The sequence below is a fragment of the Choloepus didactylus genome, chromosome 18 (assembly GCF_015220235.1).
Source record: "Choloepus didactylus isolate mChoDid1 chromosome 18, mChoDid1.pri, whole genome shotgun sequence".
Classification (NCBI taxonomy): domain Eukaryota; kingdom Metazoa; phylum Chordata; class Mammalia; order Pilosa; family Megalonychidae; genus Choloepus; species Choloepus didactylus.
Genome location: NC_051324.1, coordinates 73,883,877 through 73,911,029, shown reverse-complemented (window position 1 = coordinate 73,911,029; position 27,153 = coordinate 73,883,877). Strand labels below are relative to the sequence as shown.

The 27,153-nt window shown below is 50.4% G+C and overlaps 1 protein-coding gene across 1 annotated transcript in view; it reads right to left on the bottom strand.

Moving 5' to 3' along the window:
- Window positions 1–27,153, bottom strand: part of CCDC40 (coiled-coil domain containing 40) — a 51,623-nt gene that overhangs the window by 9,447 nt on the left and 15,023 nt on the right. Inside the window, exons 6-15 of the mRNA XM_037810552.1 lie at window positions 26,791–26,926; window positions 25,205–25,371; window positions 24,382–24,465; window positions 24,088–24,307; window positions 14,461–14,618; window positions 14,172–14,294; window positions 12,529–12,650; window positions 4,595–4,838; window positions 4,312–4,494; window positions 545–790 (exon numbers count right to left, since the gene is read on the bottom strand). Of these exons, the coding sequence (XP_037666480.1) occupies window positions 545–790; window positions 4,312–4,494; window positions 4,595–4,838; window positions 12,529–12,650; window positions 14,172–14,294; window positions 14,461–14,618; window positions 24,088–24,307; window positions 24,382–24,465; window positions 25,205–25,371; window positions 26,791–26,926 (1,683 nt within the window). The remainder of the gene's footprint in view (window positions 1–544; window positions 791–4,311; window positions 4,495–4,594; window positions 4,839–12,528; window positions 12,651–14,171; window positions 14,295–14,460; window positions 14,619–24,087; window positions 24,308–24,381; window positions 24,466–25,204; window positions 25,372–26,790; window positions 26,927–27,153) is intronic.

The following is a 27,153-nucleotide window of genomic DNA, read 5'->3' as shown; positions in this document are numbered from 1 at the left end:
CCCAAAGGGGCACTGAAAGCGTCTGTAACAGCAGGCAGCCGCTGGCGAGGACTTCTCTTCCTTGGAGTCCTCTCCAGTTTGTGGCTTTGAGAGTGAGAAGGGCCCCCCTCCAGCCCCCAGCCGTCCACCCCACTCTGCCTGCGAAGCCCACCTTGGGCTCTTGAGCTTGCAGGTGCCTGGACAAGCTACAGGACACGGGCCTCAATATCCTTAGAACAGCCATCAGCGGACCCACCAGCAGGCCAGATCCAGCCCACCGCCCCACTGTGTGACCCTCAGGGCAAACAATCAAAAGAATGAGGTTTGTGCCACTTGGCAAATTATGGGAAATTCAAATTCCAAGTTGCTAAATAAAGTTTTATTGGCACATGCGTGTGCCCGTGGCCGCTCCCTGGCTCTGAAGGAGAGGGGAGCCGTTTGCAGAGACTGAGCACATTCCGCCCATTTGTCATCTCGCTGGTGAAATCGGGGTAGGGGTTTGTAAACGCTTCTGCCGGGCACCGCGGCAGCCAGAGGTGGCCGCTCCCTGCCCAAGGGATCTTACCCCCAGCTCCGAAACCATCTGCTCCAGCTGCTTGTTGAAGAAGTTGATGAGCCCTTGCTTTCTCTCGATCAGGATCGTTCGCCTGGAAATTTCGTTCTCGCTGTTGGAGATGAGTTCGTTGACCGTCTTCACCTCCCTGTCCAGCTCGGCCAGTGCTCTCTGGTGCGTGTCCAGTCGGCAGCTCGTGTTCGTGATGTCCAGGGTGGTCTGGGCGATGTCCCCATCAATTTTGGAGAGATGTGTCACCTGAGTTAGCAAAAGGACACTCGTTTGAACTTTTTTTTTTAAACTCCTGGGAGGCTCTGAATGAGCCTGCCAGTTTATAATTATTTCCTTTATTATCTGCATGTTTGTCTGGAGAAATTCCAAATAAATCATCAGGAGAGGAGGATGTTGCTTTTGTCACCATCTCCAAGAGGGGACATACTCATCAAAGAGCCCACGTGCCAGGAGCCTAACGGCAACTTCTTACAAAAAAGAAAGAGAATGTATTTTTTAAATTAAACAAATAGTAACATACGTTGTGGGAAAATGTGAAAATACAGATGAGGAAGAGAAGAAAATTTTCATCACTGGTAATTCTGCCACATGTTTAATTGTCATTACCATTTGGAATCTCTCTTTCCCTCCACTCTTTACATTATAGCCAGAAACAAACAAACAAACACACAAAAAACAAATCAGGATCACATTCTACAAATTGGTCCTTAACCTGCTTTTTAATTTAGTAACTCATGTCATGTTTTTACATCCTGTCATTTTTAATGGCTGCGTGGTGTTGTATTTGCAGTTGTAAACATGGTTTAGGAAGCGAGCCGTAACTGTTGTCAGGCACTTGTTGGTTTGCTCAACCAATCTTAAATGAGCACTGATTAGGCTCCGCCCTGGGCCCTTGGCACACGATGGTGAACAGAACTCAGCTCCCTGCCCTCCTCCAGCGGCCATCTGCTATAAACATCCCTGGTCTAACTAAGGCTGGGCACACACTTAAGAACTTATCCAGATTTGTATTCCATGGGACAGACTTCCTCACATCTTTGTAGAAAGCTGGAAGCAGTCGTGGAAAGCAAAGAGGATCTGTGGAGCAGAGTCTGGCCATCCAGTCCAAGGTCGTGACCTGGGGCTTGTGGTCAACCCAGGGTCACTGCGTGCATGAGAGAAGCCCCAGGCTCCGGGGTGGCCCTCCTGCTGGCCTGAAGCCCTGTGTCCTGTGTTGGCTCTTTCGGTGGCAGAAGGCAGAGAGTCACTCAGATTACTTCATGTGGTGAGGGGATTCTTACAAGGATATTTGCAAGAACCAGGAAGTGAAAATCCCCAGCCAGGCAGCCGGCACCCACGGTGGCAACTACCCATTTGAGAACCAGAAGGAGGCTCCGGAAGCTGGGGGATGGGGTCCTCTTCTGGGAACAGGGTTTGCTGGTGTGGCCTCGGCCCCTCTGGCTTAGCTGGACCTGCCCAGCCACCCCCAGCCCCCACCCCCACGATGCCCGTCAGCATCCACCTGTGCCGCCTCAGCTCCTTGGGGCTGCCACGGCTCCTGCCAGCTCCCAGCCCTTCCTAGGGGCCATTTCAGCTTCTCCTCCATTTGACTGCTGACTCAGGGTCTCATGCTCGGACTCCCTGACAGGCCACCACAGTGGGCTCCCCATTTTTAAAGCCTGAGGCCAGCCTGCCTGGGAACAGAAGTGACCAGCCTCTAGTCAGGCAGCAAAGCCAGCTCGCATGCCCTGCAGGCCCTCAGAGTACAAGCGGTGTGGCCCTTCTCCTTCTTTGCTGAGACCCCATGAGATGGCCAGGCCACTGTACCCCATGGTTTGTCACCTGCAGGTGGCTTCAGCCACAGGAGCCCCGTGGGTCCCCTTTCGGTGTCTCACCCCAGCTGTCATAGGCCAGCCCAGCCCCCCACATCACCCCCCGTTCGGCTCCTAAGCCGTTTGCTCTCCTCTCCTTCCAGGACGTTGGCACCTTTCCCCAGTGTCCTCCTTTCCCATGCGGCTCAGAGCCCGCAGCTGACCCGTGCCAATCCTCTCTGGACCCACCTCTGGATCCCACCTATCCACTCTGCTCCTCTTACAGATATGCCCACGGGGTTTTCGAGCAGTTGGGAAAAAGTGCCCCCATTCAAGACGCCCACCTTCCACCGGATGAAAAATTGTCGCAATAGACCGTTGTTCAAAAGGCTCTCCGCTGCCCTCCGCTGGCCATGGTGGGTACTACATGCACCTGGGTGCGCGGTCCAGGAAGGGCCGGAGGCCGCTCGTCCCCTGGGCAGCCCACCCTGGCTGCCCATGTCAGGGTACGGCCTGCGGCCTCGCCTGTGCCTGCAGCAGGCTGGAACAGCCGTCTCCCCTCAACACGGAAAGGCCAGGGGATCCCCAGGGGATCCCAGCTGCATCTGCGCCGTCCATCAGCAGAGGGGCCGCAGCCTCTCCCCACGTGTCCAGGAACGGCTGCCGCCAGGTGGACAGTGTGCCCTCCCATCGTGAGGGCAGCCCCGATGGCCCAGGCTTACGGGCACCTCATTACATACCTAAGCGCTCAGATGTAGTGCTCCCACACCTGCGAGGTGGGCCTATTGCACCAGGTGAGGCAACAGCTGGAGGTTGGACGGGACCCACCCGTGCTCGGAAGGCCCCTCTGGCTGGGACGTGCCCCCTGCCCGTCGCGGGCCTCGGAGGCCTCGGTGGGACCCTCTGAGGGGGCCCTGGCCAGGGACTCCAGCTGGGGTCACACCACGGGAAGAGGCAGAGAAGAAACAACTCAAGGAAGGGATTATTTTTCCAAGGACACCAGGGGCCCCTGGCTCCGGCTGAGGGTTAATCAGGACCCAGGTAAGCCAGGCGTCAGGTGGTGGCTGCAAGGCGAAGCTTCCGGGCAGTGCTCAAGCCCCGGGATCCGAGATGCCCGCCTCCGATACTGATGCTGAGGAGAACTCAGAAATGTGAACAAAGATCTATGAACAAGGTGGTCAGCACTGCGCTGTTCATGAAGTTAAAACCTAGAGACGACCCAAAGTTTGTCTGAACAAGAGAAGTGTTAAACAAAATACATACAACCAAAGGATGAACTGTTACGTGTAAGTAAAAATTTAGGTTTTTGAAGAATATTAATGACATAGGAAAATGTTATGTTGAATATGGTCCATAAAGAAGAAAAATTTAAAAAAATATTTAAAATTACATATATACATACATATATACATACATATATATATGTATGGTGAAAAAATCACAGACCCCTACACTTATTGTCTCTGTGAGTTACCTCAGTAACGTTTATGAAAGATAGATTAAAATTGACTTAAAACTGAAATGCAAGAGCCCACTTTGGTTTAGAATGTGTGTGTTTTCTGTGTGTGTGCTTACATGTGGGTGCATTTGCATGTGTCTGTGTGTGACCACTGCACCTGCGTGTATGTGCATTGTGTGAGTTTGCAGGTGAGTAGGGGTGTGTGTGTGTGTGCAGAAAAGCGACTGGAAGGAAATAGACCAAGTTTTACAAGGCATTTTCTCTGGATAGTGGGATTATGGTGGTTTTTTATTTTCTTCTTATATGCTTTCTTTATTTTCCAGATTTTCTACAATAAAGTATACTGCTCTTATGGCAAGAAGAAATGCAAAATGAATAAACACACCCAAACCCCCTGCTCACCCTGTTTCCGCTCGTGTGGTCTGCTCATCCCGAGAGCCGCCCTCCCATGCACCTGAGGTCCCTGCAGCTGGAGGGGCGGGACTTCCTGCTCACCTGTCTCCTGCGGGGCGGCTTACCAGGTTGGTCTTTTCCTTCTGGAGCCTCAGTATGAGCTGGTTGAAGTACTTGGTCATCTTGTTGGACGTCACGTGCTCCTGCAGCTTCTCCACGATGGATGCCTCCATCTTCTTCCTCAGCTCCAGCTCGTCCTGGATGGTCTGACGGAGAGCCTGCAGCTCGCCCGAGACTGTCGTGTGTTCCTGGAAAGGGAGGGCCGGCAGGTGGACATGGCTGCAGAGGTGCTTGCCGGCAGGTGGGCATGGGGCCTCCTGTCTGGGCGGGGGTGGGGTGCGGCTATACCAGGTGGGCCTTGCCCAGGGAGTCCTCCGTGTCCTGCAGGGTGAGCCTGTAGGTGTTGAACTCATTCTGCAGCGCCTCCTGCTTGGCCAGGCACTGGGCGGTCAGTTTCTGCATCAGGCTGGCTTCCATCTCTGCCCGGTGCAGGATGCTCGCCAGTTTCTCGTTCTTTTCTTCCTCCTTCATGGTTGATTTCTTATAGGCCTCAATCTCACCATCGATGGACTTGAGTTGATGCTGGCACTCGCTGCCAAAATTGCAAGAGTAAAGCGAGTTACGAGCTGGCCTGGATGTCCGGAAACAAACGCCTGCAGTGAGCAGCGCCCTGTTTAGAGGAAACCTGCTGAAGGGAACTCTGCAGGTAGGGGAAGAAGTTGGGAAACTCGCCCTTTGACAAGAAGTTGGACTTGACTCCTATTTTCCAATACCTTAATAGAATGATTGCCCATGTAAAGTCCTTTTAATGTTACGATTGTAGGGAGAGGAGGGGGAAGGGGACCGACACCTGGAGCCAGGCACGGTGCGGGGGGCTTCGTTACCGTCTTCCCGAACCATGACAGTGGTCCTGGAAAGGAAGTATTATGATTCCAATTTTATAGATGTGGACACAGAAGCTCAGAGCATCTACGTGACTTGCCCAAAGTCCCCAGGACATGGTGTACTTGGGATGGAGACATCAAGTTTGTCTCGCTTCAAATTCTATTGCTTTTTTCCCTTGGCAAACAGCTATGGAAATGCCTACAATTAATGTCAAGTTAAAAAGAGATGAAACTTTGGTAAGATGTCAATTCTTGCCAAACTGATCTATAACATTCACTGCAATTCCCAATCACAATCCCAGCAGCTCTTTTCTTTTTTTTTTTTTAAATATCTTTTAGAAATTGACAATCTGATTCTAAAATTTCTATGGAAATCTAAAGGACCTAAATAGCCAAAATAATTTTGTCAAACAAGAAATTGCACTATCTGATTTCAAGATTTGCTATATAGCTACAGTAATCCAGAATCAACAAGTAGATCAATGAAATACAACGGAGTCTAGAAACAGACACACAAATATATATGATCTATTGATTTTTGATGCCTGGGGAGAAAGGATAGTCTTTTCAACAAGTGGTGCTGGGAATCCATGTGAAACAACAACAAACCCCAAAAACAAAAACCTGAGACTGGAGCCCTAGCTCACACCAAAACAAAAATGAACTTGAAATACATTGTAGACATAAACATAAGAGCCAAATTCTAAAGCTTCAGCAGAACACATAGGAGAAAACCTTTACGACAATGGGTCAGGCAAAGATTTCTTAGAGAAGACATAAAAAAAGCATGAACTATAAAAGAAAGAAATCAATAAATTGGACTTCATCAAAATTCGAAAACTTCTGCTTCTCAAAAGACCCTCTTAGGAGAATGAAAAGACAAACCTAGGACTGGGAGAAAATATTTACAAAACATATAACTGATAAAGGACTTGTATCCAGAGTATATGAAGAACTCTTACAACTCAATAATAAGATAAATCACTCAGTTTTAAGATGAGGAAAGGACACCTGACCAGAGAGGATACACAGATGTCAAATAAGGACATGAAAAGAAGCACAGCACCCTAAGACAAGGAGATGCAAATTAGAGCCTCACGTGGTGCCATTTCACATCCACCAGCGGCTGAATCTAATGGCTAACATTAAAAAGACTTGACAAGTCCCAGTTTTGGCAAGGAAGTGGAACAACTGGGAATCTCAGACACTGTTGGTTGCAATGCAAAATAGAACAGCCACTTGGGAAAACAGTTTGGAGGTTTGCTACAAAGTTAAATATTCACCTACCAATGACCCTGCTCCTAGAAATCTACCCAAGAGAAAGGAAAACTTACGTCCACACAAGGGCTAGGACCTATTCCAAATGGTCGCCGCAGCTTGATTCGTGATACATCCAAACTGGAAACAACCCAAACTTCCGTCAGTTGGTGGAGAAATAAACTGTGATGTATCCACAGAACGGAACACCACTTGGCACTAGAAAGAAACAAACTACCCCTCTTGCCACATAAATGACTTGGAAAGCATGATGCTGAGTGAAAGCAGCAGACCCCAAAGCCACATGCTGTCTGATTCTAGAAATGGCAAAACTACCGGAGGCAGAAAACTGCTGAGTGGCTGCCTTGGCCTGGCGTTGGGGGGGGGGGGGGCTGACTTTGGGGGTGAAGGAAATATTCTCTGTCATGAGTAGGACCAGTCGGTGGTTACACAGCTCTGTCTATTTGCCAGAACTCACCCAACTGTGCACTGGAAAGAGACAGATTGTACGGTACATAAATTATCCTCAATAAACCTGACTTAAATAAATTGCCCATTTTCTCTTTTTAGAAAGTAACAGCCCTACAAACATCTAAAATTTGACAAAAAAAGTAAGTCATCTAATTGGAAATGGAAACAATCTTGAACACTAGGTAAAAGGGATGCCTGGAGGAAACGTGCCTCTTGGGCCCAAATGCTAGTAAGGCATTATACCACAAGGGCAGAGAGACCAGGGAGAGTCATAAAATCCTCTTTTGTTTTTCACATTTCCTGCCATGTGATCACTTATCCTTGATAAAAATTATTTAAAAAAAAAAACACTAAAAACTTCCTCGATTAACAGACACCACCAGAAAAGAAATGAAACACAAAGGATCTGGTGGAATCTGGACCGCGGCCCAAACGTTGGGCTGCGTACGTCTGAGGATTGGAGGAGAGGCTTGCGGCGTTAAGGTTCTGGGGTCAGATCTCCCCAGGCCCCGTGTCCGGCTGGCCGGGCTGCAGGGCCAGGACCGATGAGCCCGCGGCAGGGTCCGGCAGGGTCCCGGAGGCTCGGGGCTCACCGATCAGCATCTTGGAGCAGAAGGGGCCCCTGGCTGGCTGCAGACCCTGTGGAGACGCGTGTGCCGGAAGCGGGGGATGCAGACAGCAGGACCTGTGTGTGTGTCTCTGCCTGGGGTGGTTTGGGGCTCTGTACCCCAGAAACACGTGTTCTTAGACTTCACCCACTCCTGTGGGTGTGACCCCTTGTAAGGAGGACCTTTCGATGAGGCGCCTTCAGTGAAGGAGTGTCCCCCTCCTCAATCAGGGTGGGTCTTAGTTTTATTATTGGAGTCGTTCATAACAGAATGAAATTCAGATGAGAGAGAGAGAGAGAGAGAGAGAGAGAGAGAGAGAGAGAGAGAGAGAGAGAGAGAGAGAGAGAGAGAGGGAGAGAGAAAGCCAAAGCAAGCAAGAAGCTGAAGGTCAACAGAACCAAAGAGAAGGAAGCCGGGAGAGGCCGCCACGTGACAGGAGCCCAGGACCAGGGTTGCCGGCAGCCAGCCCCGGACGCCAAGGTCTCCCGGAAGGCCTCACCGAATGACGCCTTGGTTCAGACTTCTCCCAGCCTCAGAGCTGTGAGCCAACAGACTCCCATTGCTTTAGCCAACCCACTGCCTGTATTTGCTTGGGCAGCCCAGGAACACTAAAGCACGGCCCCGTGGGGGTGTAATTTCTAGTGAGTTAAGGGCACAGACGGTGTTTCCTGGCATATTTGAGAAGTGTCCCGTGAGGAGTAGCCGTTTCCTTTGAATCCATGATTTTAGTGACTCCTGCAGTCTCATCACGGTCGTTCACGTATTCCTGGAACATCATAAAGGTCTGGTGCGTGGCTGTGGTCTGTGAGGCGTCAGCACTGCGGGGGACAGGGGTCTGGTCTCGGAGGTCACACCCTTCCCTGGGCAGCATCCAGCTCCACACGTAGGCCCGGCCCCGGGACTGAGCAAGTGGACGTGCCCCTGGCCTCAGGGCACCGATGGGGAATGTGGAGAGAAGGGACGGAATGCCGTGTGCCATCACACCCAGCCCCTGTGTCCAGGGACACATTTTTAACTGGGAGCTCTTGGGTCATCTTGGTGAAGCTGCAGGGCCCTGGGGCTACAGGTGTCCTCGGGGATAGGGGCCTGGGCAGTGGGTGGTACCCGCCTGCCAAACCCCAAACCATAGGAGGACCCCTGGCAACGACCCCTGCGTCTGTCACAGGCTGGTAGTAACAGCAGCTGGCTCAGTGGGTTTGCAGGGGCCACAGGACACCCCGCTGGGCCCGGGGCCTGGCAGGCAGGGAGAGCCAGCGTCCCCCTGACCTTGCACGAGGTTCTGAGTCTGGTGCAGAGGGTTGCAGGAAGGAGGCTCTGCCGTGGGGACTGTATCCTCATCCTGTCCCCCCTCACTGTGGCAGCAGGGGCCCTGCAGGGAGCCGTCTCCCCCATTATTAGTGTTTAGGGGGAAGGAAGTTGAGAACACACTGAGACAGCCCCTCCGCTTCCTTGTTCCGGGCACTCTGGACCCACTGAAGGGGAAACAAACACATTTCAAGTGTTTCCCTGCATCTTTATGACAGGGTGTGACATCCCGAAAAAACAGGGAAGGCGGCAAGAAAATGCAGATGAGAAAAGCACAACCTTGAAGCTGAACTCGCAGCTGATATGTGGGGCCCTCGGGGGCAGTATCATGGGCCCCCCCCCAAGAACTGGGAGATGAGACTGCCTTTAAATTGTCGAATCTACAGAAGAGGAACGAGACCCGTGAGATACAAAGACCCTGAAAAAGAGAGTGCGAGAATTGGCCGGAACCCAACTAAGGGCATTAACTTATCTGAAAAAATAATGCAGGTGCCAGGAGGGAGGGGGGCCTTTGGACAGAAAAGGCTGCCAGGCAGGGGTGGCACCGAGGGGGGGGGGACCCGCAAGCTGTCTGAGCACGTGTGTCCCCGGGAACAGACACACTCAGGCATGGCCCAAGGCCTTGGAACATTCCAGTCCTAGAAGTGACTCTCCAGGAGCAGTTCTGGTTATCACCTGGCTCCCAGGTACTTTCCTACAGGTAAGGACTGGGCATGTGGTCCTTTGGCACTTATATTTCAGAAAGCCCAATAATAAATTGGCATTCTGGTTTACGCGTCACCTCTGGTAAGCCTGATCAGCGTAAATTAGCCCCTAAGAGAATGATGCATTCCCGATGTGATGGCAAAACCAGGCTTCCAAGCCAGCGGGGCCAGTCGACGGAACCTCACGGGGAGCTCACCAGGTGGATGCTGTTTTCGATGTCCGCCTGTGCCCATGTAGCTGCAGGGGAGCTGCCCTCACACCCAGCATCCTGACAACCAGTCAGGAACATCACCATTCTCGTTTGATTGCTAAAATCATCTACGAACTTGAACAGTGAGTATTGGTATTTAGCATTAGTTCAATCTCTGCACTCTTGAACTGGGAGTAACAAGCCATGTGATAGTTTAGTGACGCAGTATCCTGGCCTGTTAAACCCACCTTGGATTTCCTTCTTCAGACCTTCTTGGATGAAGGCAGCGCCTCTCTGCAGTGATAATTTACCATTCTAACGGTGTCCTACCTGGTCAGCACTTACAAAATGGACCTTGTGGCACTGCTGTGCCTTCATGCATCAAGTTGCTGAAGGACTTCTGAGGTGGAGCCAGATGTGTGTGTGTGTTTGCGTGTATGTGTGATTCTCTACATGTGTTTGGTTAGAACATTCAACGAACATTCTGTACCTGTATTTGAAAAAAACAAGATACATTCTGCTCATCTGTCTGGTTGGTATGACCCCAGACACAGAAACAGGGGATGGCAAGACTGTGGGCCCAGTGCCGGAGGGTGTGACCGGCAGCCTTACCGGGCAATCCCTGCCAGACCTGCCAGTGTGGGCGCCCTAGAACCCCGACAGTCCAGTCTGGGGGTTCATCTGGTGGCTGATACAATTGCGTAATGTAAAATAGAGCGAGTGCACTAGTCCCAGAGACAGTGACGAGTGCAGCGCTGGCCGTTCCACACCAGGGAATGCTGTGTGGAGGAAGACGAGGAAGGAAGGATCTTCACAGGCACATATTTGCAAAGAGCTCCAACACAGATTGTTAAAGGAGAAAATCAAGGCATGGAGCAGTGTCTGTGGTGTGCTACTGTGAGGCAAAAAGGGAAAATACTGAATATGGACACACGTATTTTCTAGAAAGTGCATGGACTATCCAGGGAGGGTAATCCGAGAAGCCAGACACATTGGTTTTCTGTGGGAAGGGGTCTGGGTGAGCACGGGATGGGGGTGGGAGGGAGACTTCCCTGTATACATTAAAAAAATAATGTTAACCAGGGACTGCTTTATCTATGCAAAATAGCAAAATTTTAAAAAAGAAAACCCAGGCAAAGCCATGTCTCCGAGGACATGGGAACTAGCAGGGGGCAAGGAGAGGGGGAGGGTTTGCAGAGAGGGCAGGGAGGGGGCAGGGGCAGCTAGTCTGGGGGCGCAGGGGGAGCTGAAGGGTGAGGAGGGCCACGGAGGTGGCAGCCATGTGCTGGGGTCCCTGGTGGGCGAGCTCAGATGGGAGCCCCAAGCTGTCCCAGAGGGCTGTCCTGGGAGAGGGAGCTGCACCTTGGCCGGGCCGGGGGGTGACGGCTGGCAGCGTGGAGTGCTCCAAGCTTGGGCACCCCGGACCCATGGGCTGCCTGGGCAAAGCAGCCCCCTCCTGCAGGCTGGGGCATGACTGAGTCTGCAGGTGCAGCAGGGCTCTGCCCACAGACCCCGAGGAGGGTGCAGAGAGAAACTCGCTGGGCTGGGCGCCTCCACCTGCCTCTATACAGGTAAAGCCCATCTTTGGCCTGAACTTGCCCGGATAATTCCACAGCTCTGCATTCAGCTGTATGCTGTCGTTTCAAGGAAGTGAAGGAAGGGGGAGTTTCTAATCCCACATTATTTGGGTAAAAGTGTCTTGTTTTAAAAACAGCCATATATGCCTTGGATTTTTTTGGGGGGTGGGGGTCTAGGCAGTGACCTAACTTGTTCATATTAAAGGGGGTGTTGACAGTATGGAGAAGGGGGCTTCATCTGATTGTTGATCTTAAAGAGGCTGTTACCTCTGGGTTTAAGACTTGTCTGGAATAGGAACATTCTGGTGGATTTACAAAATAGTTTTTAAAGCCTCATGGCCTCAAAAGTCAAGTAGTTTTGTCCCCAGATGATATCTGGAAACCCCAGAACAAGAAAGGTAAGAGCTGGTGTGAGAGAGCTTGCAGAGGACCATGTACAGGTGATGGGCCATTGGCTTTTGGCTTATGTATTTCAAAAAGGTGCAGTAGTTCTGGCCCAGGTTAACTACCAGTCTTGTTTATCTGTAAGGGAATGTTATACCTTGGATTTTTACCATGGGGGAGGAGGGAAAGCTACCTCCTTACCATGCAGGTCCCACAGAGCAAGCTAGACTGACGGAGGCAGCTCCTCGTACCTTGGGGTCAGGTGGAGGATGGAGGGTGAGGGCCAGCCAAGGCCGAGCGAAGGGGCAGGTACCCACCCAGGGCGCGGCTGTCACATTCAGGTGCCCAAGCCCGAGACCCCATCGCCCTGGGTGCTGCCAGGGAGCAACCTCCGTCCCGGACACCTGGCCCGCGTGACGGTGCTGGGAGGGACAAGACGCCCCGAGGGGCCTCCGGGTTCCCCTCGTGAGGGATAAAGCAGAGGATTTGGGGGACGCGCCCGGGCGGGACGATCCGCAGGTGGCTCGGCGCCTCAAAGGAGGACCTTATCGTCCGAAGGCAAGTGCCCCTTTTAATTCCTGCTCTCAGGTCTCCTTAATTCCCCGCAGGAAATCCGAGCATGCCAGCCCTGCTGCTCCAGATCAACAGAGAGTTTGAAAGGACTCAGGAGGCGCAGAATCACCAGGGACAATCCCGGAGCTTTCGGGCCGGAAGCCCAGGCTGCGTGCGGGGCTCCCAGGTGCACCTTTGTTCACTTGGCCAGGTGGGCACCGCCGTGGGGTCGGCTCCTCCCCTCGCATGGCCGCAGGGGCCTTGTCACCCCTACGCCCCCGGCCGCCCCCACCCCGCAGCGCAGCACCCGAGGGCGGTGAGAGCCCCCCACCCCCGCGCGAGCCCTCACCTGAGTGCCTCCTGGGTGGTCCTGTAGGCCTCGTCGCGGTGCCTCATGCCCAGCAGGCTGCCCGCCCACTGCTGCAGGACGCGCTTCTTCTCCATGCCGATGGCCTCGATCTCCATGCAGGCCTGCGGAGAGGGCCGGGCCCTGAGCGTCCGCCCCCCGCCCGCAACCCTGCCGCCCGGGATCGCCTGGTACGATCAGGGCACAGGGGCGCGCCACCACTACATGGCATAGAAGGGCACAAAAATCCCTTCCTACCACTAAACGTCTCATGCTTGCGCTGCGTCCTTCCCCGCGTGCCTCTCCTCTTTCCGTTTTGTTCCTCCTAACTTACAAGCATTTTATTATTACTGTGGTCAGCCCTAACTTTTCCTCTGTTATGCTCAGAGCAACCGTTCGAACCCAGGACTACATAAATATTATTTTTCATTTTCTCTGGGTACATTTCCCCACCATTTAAATACTTGAGTCCATCTGGAATTTATTTTAGTGTCTGGTATGAGGAAAAGATTTGACTTAAATTCTTTGTTTTTTTTCCAAATGATTAACCAAATGTCCCCAAGCCACTGGCTGAATAATTCTCTGCTAAATTATAATCCACCAGATGTTTATAGAGACCGATGTTGGTTTTTGGGCCTTCCGTAGGCTGCAGTGGTCTATCTGTGCACCCCGATTCCAGAAACAAGCTGCTTCAACCTCCAGAGCCCGCTACTATACTTTAATATTTGGTAAGGCCACCCTATCGGTCAACCCTGTCTGCCCAGGATCTCCTGCTTTTAGCGCTGAAAATCCCAGATCTTGGGAGACCCCTCGGCCCTGGACGAGCTGGGATGCTTGGTCGCCCCACGTGCATCTTCATTTTAAAAACAATTCTTGGCCAGTCCCCCTGCTTTATTTTTCAGGTAAACTAAAGGCTCATTTCTCAATTAAAAAGTTTTTCTCCCCTGGGATTCTGACTGGATTTGGGAATCTAACCACGACATGTTAGTTGTACCTGCAGGCTGGAGAGCATCGGCGCTTCAGGGTTGAGACCCCCCCACCCCCACCCCCATCCCCGGGCACCAGGTGTGTTTCCCACTAGTTCAAGCCTCCTTCTCTTTCCTCCGATAAAGCTTATTATTTCCTTTGTAGCTCTCCTGCACACACAGGTGCAGGTGGTCACTCACAGAACAGAAAAGTCACAGTGACTTCGGTTTCTCGAGTCATCCACAGGGAAACTGAGTGGGGCACCATGTGCGAGCAGCTTCTGCCAACGTGAGCAGAGATGGGGGCACTATCCAGCAGCACCACAGTCCATCGGGCTGAGAATCGTCACTGGACCTCGGTCCCCCCGAAAGAGGACCCCCGAGGCTTAGAACCTTGCTAAGGGTCCGCACATCAAGTGAGACCCCCATGTGCCGGAAGAGAAGAGAACATCTGAAATCCTGGGGGGCCTTTGGGTCCGCCCTCCACGCTGCCGGGAGGCCGTTCGGTCAGTGCCCACGGTGGGGGGTCTCAGGGCTCAAGGAGGTGCAGGGACCCAGTGGTCACGGTCGTTCATTCGACAGAGACTCATGCCAGGCACCGGGCGGACCGTCCCCGGCACGTGTGGGAGTGAGGGGTCACGGGAGGGGACGCGCCACCGGAGCTGCGGGCCTCGCCCCTACCTCGCTCACCGCCTTCCTCAAGCAGCGGGTGTCCTCGGCCTGGGCCAGGCACTGAGCCTGGAGCAGGGCGATGTGTTCCTGCAGCTGCTGGGCCCTGACGGTGAGCTGGTCCACGTGCAGGTCCTGCAGACAGGCGAAGAGAGCGGGAGGGACACGCCCAGGCCCGAAGGACCCTCGGACCACGTCAGTGACCCCAAGACCGGTCACAGCCTCCAGGTGGGGATCCCAGCAGGCGGCAGAGCTGAGCGCCTCGTTGAAAATGAAAACACGTGGAAACTGCGCCCGATACCTGCTGCTGCTTCTCGACCACCGCCCGCACCCTCTCCGCCTCGGCTTTCTTGACCACCTGCTTCATCACGCAGATGTCGTCGCGGACATCCTGGTCTATATTTTGCATGTAGAAGAGACGCAGAGCCAGGCTCTCCATTTCTGCTTGCAGAGCCGCCACTGGGGGTGCGGTGGGGGGAAACCAGAGAGAGGGGGTTCCGTCAGCACGGGCATTTTTCATTTGGCCTGAAACCAGGGGAGGGCTGGGGAACTACAGCTCCCGTGCCCTTCCTGTCATTTCAGGGTGAGACTGGGAGACTGCTGGTAAAATACAAAGACCCCGACTTTGCCACCAGAGAACTCACAGTCTAACTGGGGAGATAAAACAGGCAAAAGTACACACCACAAATTGCAACAAGCCCATTCCAGTTCCCACCGCATATTAGAGACCCTCCCCCAGAGTCTAAGGATATACTGAAATATATCGGAGCATAAGGCTTAGTGTTAGTTTTATACATTTCTTGCCACTTAAAGGTTAGCAACCTCACATAGAATCCTATAGCCCCTGGAAGGGAGCCTGGAGCACATGGGCCAAGCCTCCCAAAGCCCCCCACACTGAAAGGGTCAAGTGGCAGCACAGGAAGAAGTGAAGCCTGTCCACTGGGGCTGGGCTGCGAGCAGGCAGCAGGTCCAGTCTTGTCTCGGAGCCGACAGCTGATTTGCATTAGTGATCTCAGAAGAGACTAAACCCCGCTGAAATGCCGCCGTCTAACAAACTCACATGAGGCTGATTATAAAGCTGACACCAACTTATTCAGGGAGCTAAACCTTGGTTAGTGATTGCTTGCTCACTCGCATGGAACATTCCTTTTTTGGTGGGTAGGTCCAAAGGGAAAACCAAATTATAGACTAAAAGGTTGCTGGGTAAGTATTGTATCGGAGTTAGCTGTTCTTCAAAAAAAAAAAAAACAATATAATACAAGAGTGTTGTAAAAATTCTAACAGTGGAGACTCTTTCAGCTCCTGTAAGGATGAGAACAGTGTGAGAAAGGGAAACACACACAAGCAGGAAGCCGAGAAGGAGGTTTTGGAGGTTTTGAAGCCACAGTGGTCGCAGCGGGGATGGACAGACGCAGGGAGGTGTGGGGTGTGTTTGGACTCCTCTGCAGTATATGTGACTTTTTTCTCTGGTTGCTTTTTTTTAAAATTCATTTTTATTGCCATATATTCACATACCATGCAGTCATACAAAGCATACATTCAGTTGTTCACAGTACCATTATATAGCTGTGCGTTCATCACCAAAATTAATTTTTGACATTTTCATTACCACAAGCACACAAATAATAAGAAAAAAAATTAACGTGGAAAAGAACGATTAAAGTAAAAAAGAACACTGGGTGCCTTTTTTTTTTTTGCCCCCATTTTTCTACTCATCCCTCCATACACTGGACAAAGGGGAGTGTGGTCCTTATGGCTTTCCCAATCACATTGTCACCCTTCATAAGCTACATTTTTATACAATTGCTTTCAAGATTCATGGGTTCTGGGTTGTAGTTTGATAGTTTCAGGTATTTACTGCTAGCTACTCCAATTCATTAGAACCTAAAAAGGGTTGTCTATATTGTGCGTAAGAGTGCCCACCAGAGTGACCTCTCGACTCTGGAATCTCTCTGCCAATGAAGCTTATTTCATTTCCTTTCACATCCCCCTTTTGGTCAAGAAGATGTTCTCCATCCCACGATGCCAGGTCTACATTCCTCCCCGGGAGTCATATTCCACGTTGCCAGGGAGATTCACTCCCCTGGGTGTCTGATCCCATGTAGGGGGGAGGGCAGTGATTTCACCTTTCAAGTTGGCTCAGCTAGAGAGAGAGGGCCACATCTGAGCAACAAAGAGGCATTCGGGAGGAGGCGCTTAGGCACAATTATAGGCAGGCCTAGTCTCTCCTTTGCAGCACCAGTCTTCGCAAGGGCAAGTCCTGCAGTAGAGGGCTCACCCATCAAACCAGCAGTTCCCTATGTCTGTGAGCACGTTAGCAACCATCAAGGTGGGGAAGCCCAACACGCCTGCATTCTCCACCAGCTCCTCAGGGGGGCTCTGCATATTTTTTTTTTCATTTTTTTTTTTTTAATTAACTTTTTTAAAAAATTAACTATATCAAAAAAATTTTTTAAAAACATACAATAAAAAAACATTTCAAACAAATCATAACAAGGGAGTAAGAAAACGACAACTGACCTAAGACAACAACATTACTTCCAACATGTTCCTACTCTACCCCAAGAAAGTAACCTAATATAGCAACATTTCTGTGAACTTGTTCCTACCATACCCACCAGAAATTAACAAACCACAGTCATTCCTAGGCATTCCCAGAACGTTAAATTTACCCACAATAGCTTATCTGTTCTTATTGTATTATCGTTCCCCCTTCCTTAATTGCTATCACTAGTCCCCCTACAGTCTACATTTTGAACCATTTATTTTACATTTTTCAATGTTCACACTAGTGGTAGCATATAATACTCCTCTTTTTGTGCCTGGATTATTTTGCTCAGCATTATGTCTTCAAGGTTCATCCATGTTGTCATGTTTCACATCGTTCCTTCTTTCAGCCGCGTAGTATTCCATCGTGTGCATATACCACATTTTATTTATCCACTCATCTGTTGAAGGACATTTGGGTTGTTTCCATCTCTTGGCAATTGTGAATAATGCTGCTATGAACATTGGTGTGCAGATATCTGTTCGTGTCACTGCTTTCCGATCTTCCGGGTATATACCGAGAAGTGCAATTGCAGGATAGAAGGGTAACTCTATATCTACTTTTCTAAGGAACTTCTCTGGCTGCTTTTAAGATTTTCTCTTTATCACTGGCTTGGGTCAATTTGGTTACGATGTGCTTTGGTGTTGTTTTCTTGTGCTTGGAGGATTTGTTGAGATTCTTGGATCTAGGGGTTTATCGTTTTCATCAAATTTGGGGCTCTTCATTCATCATTCCTTTAGTATTTTTTCTGTTCCCCCTCTCTTTCCCCTTCTTTGGTCTATATTCTGTAATTACAAATTCAATTATATATAATTAGAGCACTTGCTGTTGTCCCATTGTGCAGTGATGCTCTGTTTTGTTTTTTTTTTTTGGTCTTTTTGTTTGCTATCTGTGATTCATTTTGAATCCTTTCTATTGCAAGGACTAAAAGCTTAAAGTCACTGATCTCTCCTGCAATGACTAATAATCTGCCATTAATTTCACCCAGTCCATTTCATTTCTATAAATGCAATTTGGGCCTTCCAGTCTCTACTTAAACTGCCAACCCTTTCTTCTACCTTCTTGAACATATGGAATTCAGTTATGATAACTTTTTAAAAGTCCTTGTCTCCTCACTATGTCACCTGCCATTTCTGGGTCAGTTTCTAATGATTGGTGTTTCTCCTGACTGTGCGTCAGATCTTTCTGCTTCTTTACACGCCTGCTAGTTTTTTACTGGAAGCCAGTCGTGATTTTACCTTGTTGGTCCTGGATATTTCTGTATTCCTATAAATATTCCTGAGCTTTGTGTGACCAGTTAAGCTCCCTGGAAGCAGCACAGCTGTCTCCCGGCTGTGGCTTATGTTTTGTTGGGTGGGATCAGAGCTGCCTTCGGTCTGGGCTGGCCCTGGCGTGGCTGAGGAAGCTCTCCCCTGAGGCCCATGCCGCGGCCCGTGCATTTCGGAGAGCTCCACTCTGGCTGGTAGAGACGCACACCAGTCCCTGCCCGAGGAGAGCCCCTCTGCTCCTTTCCCTGGCTTCTGCTATTTTCTCACTCATGGGGTGAAACCACCCCAAATGCACATTGTGCTCATTTTAACTATTATTTATTTGAGAAAATTCCTTCAGGTGAAAATGCTGCAGGGAGGGTGTGCACACTTTTTACTCCAACAGATACTGTCTGACGGCCCCGGGGGAGGTGGCCCCATATCACCTTCACATCTAAAACATGAGAGGGCACATTTCCACACCCCCGAAGAAGCAACAAGTTCAGTCCCTCTTTCCTTTGCTGGTTGAATAACCAAAAGTCACTATTCCAAATATTCTTTTAAATTAGCATTTCTTTTGCTGTTAGTGGAGTTACATGTATTTTCACAGTTTTGACTGCCAGGTCTCTGACTGCGTGCGCCTGGCCTCAACCATCTTCTCCTGGGACAAGAGTCTTTTTCCTGGCCTGCTTCTAAGAGTTCCTGACGTAAGGAGACACGGCTCCTCGGCCTCTGCCTGGTGGTGCGCCTGCAATCAGCTGGGCTATATGGCAAAAGGCAGAGAATGTGGGTGGCGGAGTTGAGCCACAGGAGCCACAGGCAGGGTTTTCTCCAGCTGGTAGCAGAAAAGGAAGTCCACGTGACTCCACGCATGAGAACATCGGAGGGAATCGATGGGCCATTGCTGGCCTGGAGGAGGAGGGGGCCACACGGCAAGGGATACGGGCGGCCTGGCAGAACCCAGAGCGGCCCTGCTGACAGCCGGCGAGGAAACAGGGACCCCGGCCCTGCAACCCCACAGAGCTGATGCTGCCAACAAGAACACGCCCAAAGGTGATTTCTCCCCAGAACCTCGGCAGGGGAACGTGGCCTGGCTCCCCCCCACCCCGCACAGGGACCCCTGCTAGGCAGCGCTGGACTTCGGACCAGAGAACTGAAATAACACACAGGAGCTGGCCCTGTGTGTTAAAATATGGGTACTGTTTAGCTGCTCAATTTGTGGTCATTGTTACAGAGGGATAGGAAACTGATACAAAAGATAGGGATGTTGCCACAGATGTTGCAAACATGTATCTCTCGATTTGTGGTTTGTCTTTTAATTTTGTTGTACTTTTTGACAGATGAGTTTCAGTTTTATATAATCGAATCTGTCAAACTCATCCTCTCTGGTCTCCTCACTTCACATCAGGCTAAGACCTTCTTCACCCCAAGGCCATTAAATATATATATTATATAATATATATATATATATAATAAATCTTCCATATTCTTCTAATGCTTCAGTGATTTTCTTAAATTTTTACTGAATCTGGAACTTACTTTTTGTGAAGAAGGGACCTAAGTATTTATTTTTCAAATAGCAACCTGATCAAACAATATTTAGTGAACCAGCCACCCTTTCACTACTGAGTGAAAAATGCAACCTGAACATTTATGCAATTTGTGTAAGTGAACTCCCGGGTCTCCTTCGGGCCTCTCTGCTCTGCCCCACTGCCCTGTCTTCCGTCTCTCCTCCAGTACCTTTTTGGTTTTGGCACTAAAGATCTAAGAAATGTTTTCATATTTTACAGGGGAATTTTCCTTCATTATCCTTTCTTTTAAAAATTTTTCTTGGATATTCTTGTGCATTTAGTCTTCCAAGTTAACTTTAAAATCCAATTTGTTGAGAATAAAGAGCTTTTTTATGTATTGATATGGAATAATCTCCAATATACATTGTTTCATGGGAAAAAAACTGAGAGAGCAATGGGTATAATATGTAGCTATTTATGTAAAAAAGAGAAAAAAAATACACACACTCTGTGATTTTGCTTTTGTAAGCAAAAATATCTTCTTTTAGAACCAGATACTACTGGTTGCCTTACAGAGAACTGGGTAGCTGGGGCATAGACACAGAAAGGAGTCTTTTCACTCTTGAAATGCGAATCATTACTTCTTCAAAATAAATAAACAAACAAATAAATAAACGCATTAAATAAATTTACGTTCACTCAAAACATCTCATCAAGGATTTTGATGGAATTGCATTGAATTTATTATTAATTTGGAGAGAAATGACTTTTTTTTAATCATGCCATCTTTCCATCCAGTAATAGTGTTGCTCCAATTATTTAGATCTGTTTTATTCCCTTTAAAAATTCTACTGTTTTTCTTCATGTAGGCTTACTCAGTTCTTGTTGGATTTATTCCTAATTATTTTATGGTTGTCATAGCTATCATGGATGAAATTTTTTTAAAAAATTATATTTCCTAACCGGATATTATTGGTATAGAAGAAAATTATAGATCTGGTACCCAGCTACTTTAATGATTTCTTACTGTTTCTATGCATTCTTTTTTTTTTTTTTTTCCCCATCAACTATCTTGAATCTTCTAGGTAAACAATCATATCGTGGGCAAAGAACAATGATGCTATCATTTTATTTCCAAAATTTATAGCTCGTTTCTTTTTCCTGTTTTGTTGCATCCAAAACAATGCTGGGTCAGTGGCCCTTGCATCCTCAAATCATTCCTGATTTTACTCTAGTATCTCCAGCACTTTCTACAGAGTAAAGTTTTCTTGTGAGTTTCTGATAAATACTTACAAAGTAAAGAAGTTTCCTTCTGCCCTAGTTTAGAATGGACCATGAGTTTCATCAAACACTCATTTGGAACCCATCAGGAAAATCACTCTTTTCTCCTTTAACTTATGAATATAATGAATTTAATTAGTAGATTCCCCAATTTCAAATTAGTCTGAAATTCCAGGAAACCCTGTTTGACTGCGTGGTATTTTTCTTTCAACATATCCCCGACGTTAATTGGCTGGTATTTTATCTAGGATTTTCACACCTCATTAGTGAGACTGGGTTCATAGTTTCCAGTTTTGTCAGGTCCTGGAGTGGGCATTATACTCAGGATTGAACACATCCAGGGAGAGATTTTCATCTTTTCCAGTTCCTGGAGAGTTGAATAATGTCGGAAATGTCTGTTCACGGAAGAGTGAGTGGAGCACTTCCAAGACACCTTCTCAAGCTTTTAGGAAAAATTAGATCGTTGACAACATTTTGTTTCCTTAATCATTGAATCAACACAATGCAAGCTTTTTTATTTTACACTAATAAAACAGTAATTCCTCTGAATTGTCCTCATTCCCAAGGTTATTACTTGTGCCATCATCTCCTTTTGGCTCCATCTGTGCCAGGCATGGCCGAAGTTTACATTTGTTACTCATTTAAACGTATGTTTTATTTATCTAGTCAGCTCTTTTTTGGCTATTCATTTCACCTGTTTCTGCTTTTGTGTTTATTAATTTCTTCTTCCTACTTTTGGTTTATTTGCCCTGTTTTGTTTTGTTTTTTAGCATCTTGAATAGAATGTTTTACTTTCAGTCTTGTTTATGGTGATGTCAGTGGAAGTCCGCACGCTCGGGGGCCCGTCCCAGTGGCTCTGGCTGCACTGGGAGCTTCCACTGGTGGGCTGCTTGTCGTCTGTGTTTCGGTGCACACTCGATCCTTGGTTGTGCGTGTGCGTCCTCTTCCCTGGGACCTGTCGCTCACACTCTCGGTCTGTGACTCTCAGCTGGGTGCAGATGCTCCATCGAGCAGAAACCCAGGTCCCGTCGCTTTGCTCCTTGCTCACTAATCTGGTTTTGATCCTGCCTGGAAGCTTAAAGCACTTTTTTTCTTTACCCTTGGAATTTAAAAGTTTCATCATCTCTGTCTAGGCGTGTTTATTTTTCCCTCCAAAAGCCTTGTCCAATAAATCTGTCCAAGCCTTTATGTCTGAAGACTTGTCCTTCTCGATTGCATACACGTTTTTTCCTTAGGTCACTGGCCACTGCCCCTCATCCCAGCCACTGTTCCTTTACGGGCATTGACCCCCCAGATCCACTGTCCGTGCCTTTACCTCCTCAGAACATCCACTGCAGTGGGCTTTTGCTCTAAATTATAGGAAGAATTCCTCAAGCTGGTCTTCTAGTTGACAAATTCTGTTTCCAGCGGTATTCATTTGTCCCTTTAGGGCAGTCCTGTGCCCATGGGAGGTAAGGGCTCCACCTGCCCAGTGGGCCCCTCACCACTCACCATCTCTTCCCTCAGCTCTGGGGACTGCCTGCCGGAGACTCCTAGTTTAACGTGAAGCTGCAGCGGGCCGGGCCTCACCTCCCTCCTGGGTGAGACGGTAGCTGGGTGTTAAGGGCGGGTCCATGTCCCACCACAGCGCGTGCTGATGGGTGGGCATCCTGGACACTGTCCCCCATGGGGCTGGGCAGAAGAGATGGTGTTTTGGGGACAGTCCTGGTTTGGTTGAGCAGCCTCTCCTCCCAATCTCTGGAAGGAACACAAAGCCCAAGAAGGTGTGTGGCTCTTTTCAGGGGCCCACCTGAGCTTTCAGCCCCGGCTGGGGGGACCCTCTGCACCAGCTCAGGCACCCCGGCCTCACGCTCTTGTGTGGAGAGGGGCTGCACAGCTGCCGCCAGTGTCCTCTTCCAGGCCAGTCCAAAGTCTATGATTTGGTTGCTTGTTTCATGGTGGATACCGTGTTCTTCCTGGTACTTTCTGAATTTGGTTGTTATTGGGGAGGGATGCTCAAAAATGGGGACTCTCGGTGAAACCTCTGCACATTTGTCAAGAGCCCCAAATGTTGCCCTACAGCCACAATCGGCATATACATGTGATTCTGTTTTTTTCTGCATTCTCTTAGGTTATTTCCTCCATTTTCAAAGCAATACAGAGTTGATGAACTGGAAACACAAAAATCATGAAGACCTGAATAATCTGTAGCCCATGAGGAAGCATGGCCACCCATCACTGTCACCTACACCCTCGTGTCTCCATCACCTACACTCTCTCAGTGCCATCACTTACATCCTCATCTCACCATCACCTACACCCTCATGTCACTGTCACCTATACCTCCCCTCATCACCTACACCCTCATGCCATGTCACCTAACCCTCCCCACACTGTCACCTACACCCTCCCAAGGCCTTCACTTACACTCTCATTTCACCATCACCTACACCCTCATGTCACCATCACCCAACTCTACAGTCACTTCCACCCTCCCCACAATATCACCTTCCCCAGTGTCACCATCACCTAAACCCTCATGTCACCATCATCTACACCCTCATGTCACTGTCACCTATACCCTCTTGTCACTGTCACCTACACCCTCATGTCACCATCACCCAACTCCACAGTCACCTCCACCCTCCCCACATTATCATCTTCCCCAGTGTCACCATCACCTAAACCCTCGTGTCACCATCATCTACACCCTCATGTCACTGTCACCTATACCCTCTTGTCACTGTCACCTACACCCTCATGTCACCATAATCTACACCTTCATGTCACTGTCACCTATACCTTCCACCATCACCTACACCCTTGTGTCACCATCACCTACAACCTTGTGTCACTGTCACCTACAACCTCATGTCACCGTCACCTACACCCTCGTGTCACCGTCACCTACACCCTCCTGCCTCCAGTGTGTGCATAGGGATGTTGCTTCAGTCCTTACCATCCCATATAAAATACCACAGCCTGCTACATCTGGCCCCAAATGCCAGGATTTCCCACTAGTCTGCTGCAGAAACCCTCAGGTCCTGTCCCTCTGGGCGGGGCCCCCATGGCGGTCAAGCCCTGTACCCTCGAATGGCCTGGCCCACAGGCCCCTCCAGCTCTGTGCTGCTTTCTCGGACACACCTCCCTGGGGACCATGGCAGCCCCCGCGTCCTCTCCTGCTTTTGAGTTTCTCCCCCTCTGTCATCAGTTCCGGTGTTTGCCACTTTCTCTAGCTTGGGGCCCTTGGATGCATCTGGGCCTATCCCCCTCCCGGGGCGGGCACGCCTCTGGCTCTCTTCTGTGTCCCCAGAACCATGATCGCACAGGGGATGCCCCGGGCACCCGCACAGCCGCCTTACACTTTCTGCGCTCGTTGTTGGCAGCCTGGCAGGTCTTGGTGTAGCGGGCGCGCATGGCCTGCAGCTCCTCCTCCTCCTTCCGCCGCTGGCAGGCAGCAACGGAGTGGCGGTCGTGGCTCTTCTCCAGCTGCATCTGCAGGCGGGCCAGGTGCTGCTGGACCCCGTACAGGTTCACCCCCAGCTCCTGCCGCTGGGCTCGGCTTTGCTTGGTGGCCACGCCCTGCACCCAAGAGAGAAACTGTGTCACCAGGACAGAGGCAACCAGCCGGGGTCCAGGGCTGGGGACGTACGCACCAGCTCCTGAAGTTCCAGCTTCAGCTTTTCTATCTGTCGGTTAAGGTAGTTCTTCAGGGCAGCCTGGAACCTCATCATCAGGGGCTAAATAACGGAGAAGCACAGTGGTTACTCTCCCAGGTCACTGAGTCCCCTCGGTGTCCCCTTGGCTGATGCTCCCTGCTTCCACCTGGGACCTCGACTCTATGCTTCGGTTTAATAAATGTGCCTTGTGGTGACATCCTGGGCACTGCAGAGCTGGGCGCGGATTTTGGCAAAATGACCTGGAGAGCTTGGTGGCTGCCTTGCCTTCATGCCTGCTCGAAGCGTTTTCCCCACCCAACCGCGGCTCCTTCTCCCAGCTGTGGGGAGAGCCACGGCCTTCCAGAGCGGCTCATCTGCTTGGGGTTTGCTTTGGCGTCTGCCCAGAGGGGTGGGACAAAGGAACTCACACCTGGTCAGGACACCTAGACAGCGGCTCTCAGTGGGGACAATGGGCAACGTCTGCAGACATCTGGGTTGTCACGACTGGCAGGGAGCTCTCCTGCACCCAGCAGGCAGAGATCAGGGATGCTGATCCACATCCTGCCCTGCACAGGATGGCCCCATGAGAGAGCACGGCCCAGCCCCAGAGGCCAGCAGGGCCAAGGCTGAGAACCCCTGTGCTGAGGGCCCACAAAGGAGAGGCCAAGCCACAAACAGCAGGCCCAAGCAGTGCAGGTGAACTGGGTGGGGAGCGGGTGAGATGGGTCAGAGAAGGGCCAAAATGTCTCACGTGAATAATGTCTCTAAGTGGTGCTTCACTTGTCTGAGGCCCAAGCAGAACCTGGGACTATTTGCTTACATGGTCTGGGTCCAAAACCACCAGCTGGGATTCGTCCTCCTCAGCCTCGTCGCTTCCCTCCGACTCCACTCTCCCCGCCAGGGCCCCTTCCTCGGCCGTGCTGAGCTGCTGGATCGTGTCCAGGAACGGCGGCCGGGCTGCTTCCCTGGGGGGGGCATCCGGCTCGTCTGGGGTGGGGGGAGAGGAGGTGGCAAACATTTAGAATTAGCACAGACCATGGGGGTGTCGATGGGCGAAGCTGAGTCCCACCCTCCACTAACGGCCTTCGTGAGCCTCGTGTCGCCTGATGAGAGAGAAAATGCAGGCAAATGGATTTGGGTTTACAAATGCTACTTGCAATAGCTTACAGTCACTGATCCTTTAAAAAGGATCAAATTGTAAAGGTAGATGGGAGTTTATTTCACACACTTACACATAAGCACAGAGAGAAGAGAAAGGAGACAACTTACTGTTGGACTAGATTTGATTTTTTAAAAAAGAGGAAACAGCTAATAAGGTGAAGAAGAAATGAAATTGCCAGTGGGGCTCTAGTGTCAACTTTTCTCCCGGTCCAGCTGGAGAGACCCCCGCTATCTTTTCCACCAGTTCAAACACAGGCTGTCTTCATGTCGCTAACAAAGAATGCCGCCAGGGCTTGTTAGTGGGACAATTCGTGCACTTTGTTCATAAAGAATAAGCAAACTTGCACTTTGTGACTCAAAAATTAAATCCCTGTACCAGCACGTCCATGTACCCAACATGCCTTTGGGATACAGGAGCTAAGTAAAAAGATGGGGATGTGCAGGGAGAGCCTTTGCACCTCCACCAACAGACGGCATTTGGGGGGAGGGGTGCTGTCTGCAGAGTCCCCCGCTCTGTGACCCGGAGGTGGTGAGAAACAGCCGCCAGGCGACTGTGGGCTGGGGTGTTGTGGTCGGCTGAATTGTGTGCCCCAGAAAAAAGCATGTTCTTAATCTCAATCCATTCCATTGTAAATAGGAAATCTGATGGGGCTATTTTTAGATAAAGTGTGGCCCACTGAACCAGGATGGGTCATAATCCCTCTACTGGAGGCCTTAGGAAGAAGGTCACAGAGACGGAAGCCCTGGGGAGCAGCCGGGCGCTGGAAGGCACGGGACCCGGGAGAGAAAGGGGAAGACGCGCCACGAGCATCGCCACGTGACGGAAAAGTCAAGAACCAAGGATGGCCGCAGCCAGCCCGGGAAACCACAATCTTGGGGAGAAAGCGTTACCTTGCTGACACCTCGATTTTGGACTTCTAGCCTCAAAACCGTGAGCCAGCAAATTCCCGTTGTTCAAGCCACCCCACGGGGTGGCATTTGCTTTAGCAGTCGGGAAAAGCTAAGACGGGTGTCGCTGGACCTCGGTTAAGGTCCGGTTCCGCAGCTGATGTGGACAAGTCGGTTAGTGATGTGGACAAGTCGGTTAGTGATGTGGACAAGTCGGTTAGTGACTGTTGGAGTCCTTTCTCACCTGGTTAGTGTAGGACTAGGGGAGATTAAACAGGTACCCGCTCGGTAAGGGTGTCCCTTTCTGTCACTATTGTTCAAAGGTGGTTGGGGAGCACCCCACGAGGCAGGTGGCACCTGGCTGCAGGGCGAGCGGCTCCTCCAGGCCCAGGAAGAGCTCGTCCGCATCGGAGGACAGGACACTGCTCCCGCGGGTCGGCCGGAGGCGGTGATGCGCCGCCAGGGCAAAGGCCATGTCTTCGTGGGATTGCGTCTACAGCGGAGACAACCAAAACCAAATTAGTGTTTCCTAAGGAGCTGGAGTTGCTGCAGTGTTCAAATTCAATGTGATTGTTAAAGCAACGGAAAAGTGCTTGTATATAAAGGTTATGCGGCTTTGCAATTGGCCAAAGTATGAAACCTTCCCCCAGGACTGCAGGAGGGTCTCTGCCTGTTCCACTCCCCACGCAGGTAAACCCTGGGCCGGGATCACCAACTGGA